Genomic DNA, 5,754 nt, shown 5'->3' on the forward strand with positions numbered 1-5,754 from the left:
AGAAGGCAGCTTCAAGGGGAGTGAATGGGTTGCTTCTTGGTCACTTTACATAAATAGGGGACAGACCCTGAAAAGGTGCTTTATCACAGCCAGAGAAGTGAAGGGAGGCACAGAGATGCGCAAGTTTATACTAACTTTCCACCCAATTGGATTCCTTAGGACCTCGCTTCAAGGTAGCACAGTTTCAAACTTACTAGGATCTTGGTGGGGAGGTACAGCCATTGCTATGCTTTTTTGCTCTTTCAATGGCCAACAGTCCTGTGCACATGAGATGCAATACCACTGCTTCATAGCCAAACTTCTTCCCTTGGTAGCCTCTCCACCACACATAAACACACCAGACACAACAGCCATTAGGACTTATTTTGGTGAAGATTTTATTGTGGAGGATAATACAGGAGAGCAGCTCCAGGTGAGTGGATGGAGCTGTAGTGCCTTCCAGCTACTTGGATCTGCAGGTGTTTTTTGGAGGCATCATGGATTCCTGGGCAGACTGTAAGATTACAGTTGGTGTTTGAGATAGCTAATCAACACAGGCGGAATATCCAGCTGGTCAATGGCTTGTAGCTGACCAGCTTGACGCAGGGCTCTGTGGATGACTAAACGAGCCTGTGATAGGAGTGACTGTGGAGTGGCTGCAGCAAGGAGAAATAGGTCATAAGGATTAATTTTCATCATAATTCTCCCACTTAAGCCTACTCTGTCCTGGCTGTAACATCCCTAAGGCCTCATTTCTTCTAATAAATATCCCTCACTCTGCCCCCAGTGCATGGTACCAATGGTGACATATTGAGGCATAGAGAAGGCATGTTTAAGGCCACAAAATGGTCAATAGTAGAGCCAGGACCTGTATTTAGTTTAGCGTTACCCCCTACATCATCTTAGTGGCCCCTTCTCTAACATGGTAAGTTATTCACTGGGGTCACATGAGTAGAAGAAAGATGGAGTTTTCTCCAATTTATTTGAAAGGATTGTCTTGGACAATAATTTGGAGCCTTGGGTCCTCCAAGGTAGAAGGCCTCCTCACCACTCACCTCGAGCCTGTAGCAGCAATGCAATGCCTTTATCATCTTGGGAGGTCAGGTCCAAGGAGAGAGATGGAAGGTAGATATTAGCACCAAAGTCTATCAGCAGCTGGATGTACTCTGGCTCACAATTATGGTATAGGCAGATTTCAAGGAGGGTACGTGGCTGTGGAATGCGTGCTAATAGGCCCTGGTCAGTGCAGTTGTAGTCAGGGTCTGCCCCATGGAGCAAAAGCAGGCGGAAACAGTCAAGATGCCCATAGACTGCAGCTAAATAGAGGGGGCCAGAACATGAAGCTATGTTCGATGCCCAGACTGGTAGTTTAGCCTTGACGTTGGCCTCTGCTCCATGGCCTAGGAGCTCCTGCAGGATAGCAATGGCACCATCTCGGGCGGCTGTGAGCACAGGAGAACAATTGTTGTAGATACTACCACTAGGACAGGCACCAGCTTGCAAAAGCACACGCACACAGTCTAGATGGCCATGACTGACAGCAGTAAAAAGTGGTGTTTGTGCCTTGACATCCAAGCTGTCAACATCAGCACCATGTGCCAGGAGGACTTGCAAACAGCTCAAGTGGCCATAAGAAGCAGCCAAGCGCAAAGGTGTCCCAGGGACACCCCAGCCACTCCTGCTGTTGATGAAACGTTTGTAACGCTCCTGGTGCAAAAGCTGGTCCAAGGTATCGGAGTCGTTATCATACACTGCTTGATTGAGAGCCTGCTTCTCCCCTGTATCGGTGTCCTCATCCTCCTTGTCGGGCTGCAGGAGGGAGAATATCTTGGTGATGTCCATGAAGTTCATCTTGGCTGATTGGAACAGGACTACTCTCATTATGAACAGGGATATACACCAGATCTGTGGGTGATAAAAAAAGGGGAAAGACTAAGGGTTTCCATCAAAAAAATTGGATGCTAACCTCTAACTCTTCTCTCCCTGTCCTTAACCATCAGTCTACTCACCCATGGATGTCCCACTTCTCACTCCCAAACCCACTGTCTTATTGCAGGCCCTGGAGATGCTGCCACAACAGGTGAGGTCACTAAACAGCTTTACATATACTGTTCTACCTTCACCTCAAACTCCTACTTCTGGTAATCCTTTCCCAATCTTCTCCTTCTCCAGCTTAAGGATTCTGAAGAATCACAACTAGACATCAGCTATGAATTTCCACATCATATTTCCACTACTCTGCACTCCATTAGTGTGTAAACTGCAGGGTGAGGACCCGATATTCATCTTGTATTCCTCCACTCCTAATAGGGTCTACATTGTGGCTAGGGATTTGGTAGATGCATCTCCCTCAGTTCAGAACATATGGATTAAAGAGGTGGTTCTGGCCTGGCAGTTGCTAGGCCAACAGAATTGTGCTTTGTGGTGTCAAGCTACCATCCCTGAGCATTCTGACATCAGTCTCTTGGGGAAGGCTCTCAATCTCATCTCTTAGCCTTTTAGATGAAGTTAAACCACTACACAGCCTCTCATATCTGACCAAATCTCCTTCACCTGAGCCTTCTGTAACCTACCCTCAGACATAGACCCCACACTTCAGGAACAGACATGCTCAGGAAATGAATACTGAATGACATTTACAGGCGAAATGAAGAGGTGGCATTACAAAGAACACATTCCAAGTAAAATGAAAGCAGATAGATGGAAGCAAACAGTTGAGGTTTCCAGGGCAAGTTTTCCTCTCTTATGACAACTGGCTACTCTCCCAGGACCACTTCAGTCTAGGTGTCCCTGTGATTGCCAGCACCTCATCTGAAACCCACTCCTCCAGCCCTCTGGCTCAAGCCTCTTCCCACTCCCTCTGCCTGACCCAGCCTGGAGCTTTGCTTCAACCTTTAATTCTTCTCTTCCCATAATCCTCAAGTCCTACAAAACCAACCATGGTCCAATAACTGACTCAACCTAACTGTTCCTAGTGCTCCAAAGTCAAGGTCACACACCTCAGTTTGTAATGTCATCAGGGTGAGCTGGTAGGTTTTTCAGAGCTCCAGTCTCCCTACTCCCCCATACCCTACAGCCAAGGTCTTAAGGCATCATACCTCCTTTTATTTACTGTCCATCCCCAACCCCTCTTTGTTATCCTCGGACCTCAGGTATTCACCTCATGGAAAGAAAATTGTGAGGTGGGTGGGTGGGGTCACCCTCAACTTTAGGCCCCTCCCCACCCACCAGCATCAGCTTCATATATGGTCCATATATTTATGCATTCTTATGGCAAAATGCAAAGAACAGGATTTTAGAAATTAGGCAGACCTAGGTTTACAACTTGATGCTCCCAGTTCAATTTCTGGGTCAGTAACCTTGGGAAAGTCTCTTCCCTTCTTTGGGACTCAGTTTTCTCATCTAAGACAGGAAGTATAGTCTTTGCCTCATGAGGTTTTTAGGAAGAAGAGAGCTACCATATATTCAATCTTCAAAAGAGAGCTTAATTTCTCTGTATCTTCAAGTTTCACACATTGGCTCCTACCCTTCAACCATCTCAGGAAACAAGAAATAAAAATTTTATGGTCCTTTGTTCCACCCTAGCTATCTTTTTCTCTATCTCTCCTTTTTTCACCAAACTTATCTAAAGAGTCATCTACTGCCTACTTTCCCAGCTTCTATTCCCTTCTCTACTCTGTATAGTCCATCTCCACTCACCTCAATCATACACCAAGAAAACTTTTTCAAAAGGTCATCCTTGTGGCTCAATCCAGTAGATGTTTCTCAGATCTTTCCTTTCCTGACTTTTCTTGGACATCTGTCCCTACTGACCACTTGTTCTTCCAGACTTCTCCCTCTGCTTCCTAGCAAGCACACTCTACTGATTTTTCTCCCCTAAAATATTTATATTCCCCTGTTATCTCCTCCATCCTCTTCTCTCCAATCCCAGCACTTTAGTTATCATCTTTATTCTGATGGTTACAAGCCTAATTCTCTAAGCCCTCAGGTCTCTCTTTAGCTCCAAGTATGTATACACTGAGTTTCTTCACATACTTCAAAGACCACCACCATATCCATATCTTATTTCCTCACCATCTACCTGCTCAAACCAAACCAAAAATCTAAGACTCATCTTAGTCTTCTTACCTCTTTATTCCACTTCCATTCAATCCTATCAAGGCCTGTGGATTTTGCCTCCTAGAAAACTCTCCAGGCCATTAATTCCCCTTCGGGATCATTCTCCTTGCTGGTGCCTTACCTAGATCCCTACTGTCTTTTACCTCAACAGTTTTAGTAGTGTCCTATGTAGGTTCCCTTTAAATATTCTCTCTACATTGTGGCTAAAATGGTAATTAAAAAAGACAAATCTGGTCTATACCAAGCCTCTGTATTAAATGCCTTATTGTCATCCCTTTCTTTCAGGCTATGCCCAAATGCCTCAGCCCAGCTCACAGTTTCACTTCCTACTACTCCTCTACTGTATATCCTGTGGTAAAGGAAGAGGACTGGATCTCCTCATACACCATGGTTCTTTTTAATAAATGCTGTTCTTTCTGCTGAATATATTCCTCCAGATTCTTTGCTCTTAGAGCACTACAGCAGTCATCACACTGTGCTGTAATTCCTATGTAGGTTTGTTTTGCACCAATTGAAGATGGAGAGACCATGTGAGGTCTGGAGTTCTTTGATCCTATTTCTACCATGTAGTAGCTGTAGTGACCTTCAGGAGGTCATTTAATGTATGGATTAAAGAAGTGCCCATTTTGTCATCTATAAAGAGAGGATAATAATAGTACTGCCTCAGAGGGTTGTTGTTACGATAAATTAATTAGTACAAAGTAAGTATGTAGAATAGTACCTGCACACAGTTCTCTGTAACTATTTTTACTATGGTGATGATTATTACTTAAGTCTTCAATTTCTATGGCTTTTGCTCCATACTTAATGTCCTAGAACTTCAGAACTGGAATTAACCTTTTAGATAATTTAATTTTGTCAATTTAGAGATGGGGAAACAAAGGTACAGAGGGGAGCAGTGACTTTCCTAAGGTCACATGGCTATTACTGTCAGTTGTTTTATTAACAAGAACCCAGAACACACCTATAATCTTGTGCTTTTCAAAGCTGTGTCAGGTAGTGGGATAGGTAATATTATCTTCATTTTGTGAATGCGGAAGCTGAGGCTAGGAAGTGTAAGGAATTTGCCAGCTACCTTGCATCAAGGCGGTAGCAGAGTCCGGAATAAAATTCAGGTTTCTCTAATTCTTCTTCTGTTCTTTCTATTGCAACACAAAATCCAAACACATAGCCCTCCCCCTTACCTCAGGCAGAGTCACACTGCAGTTCTCAGGATCCTGAGTTTTCGAGTATCATGCTGAATTCTAGGGATTTTGGTAATAGAAAGTTCCTTTACAAATCATTTGATGGCTAGTAGAGATTCCCTTCTTACTATTTTATTTTCAGGACTAGGATCTGGGAAGATGAAGAGGGAAGGGGGTGGCAGAGGGAAATGCTGAAGCTCTCACAAGAGATCACAGCAGGGCTCATAATGAGCCTCCAGAAGTAGATGGAGCCATCTCCTCCAGCTGGCTTTGACACTAAGCCATGGCCTCCAGCTGGCTTTGGCACTTGAGCAAATTGTCCCTCCATTATATAAGGACAAGAAAACCAAGCTAGTCTATCCTCTAAACTCAGCTTCCTATGGTTTATTAATCAAAAAGTTATTATGTTCAAGGAGCCCCTTCCTGATCCCAGAAGTGCAGGAATTTTATTTAAACCTTTTTTTTTTTTTTT

The 5,754-nt window shown here is 44.0% G+C and overlaps 1 protein-coding gene across 1 annotated transcript in view; it reads right to left on the minus strand.

The window, feature by feature from the left end:
* Nucleotides 1-358: 358 nt before the first annotated feature.
* ASB12 (ankyrin repeat and SOCS box containing 12) overlaps nucleotides 359-5,754 on the minus strand; it is a 6,428-nt gene continuing 1,032 nt past the window's right edge. Inside the window, exons 2-3 of the mRNA XM_003803265.1 lie at nucleotides 1,035-1,884; nucleotides 359-635 (exon numbers count right to left, since the gene is read on the minus strand). Coding sequence (XP_003803313.1) covers nucleotides 502-635; nucleotides 1,035-1,860 — 960 coding nt within the window. The 5' untranslated portion in view covers nucleotides 1,861-1,884 and the 3' untranslated portion in view covers nucleotides 359-501. The remainder of the gene's footprint in view (nucleotides 636-1,034; nucleotides 1,885-5,754) is intronic.

Source organism: Otolemur garnettii, unplaced genomic scaffold (genome assembly GCF_000181295.1).
Source record: "Otolemur garnettii isolate 467f Iridium unplaced genomic scaffold, OtoGar3 scaffold00290, whole genome shotgun sequence".
In the NCBI taxonomy this organism is placed as follows: Eukaryota; Metazoa; Chordata; class Mammalia; order Primates; family Galagidae; genus Otolemur; species Otolemur garnettii.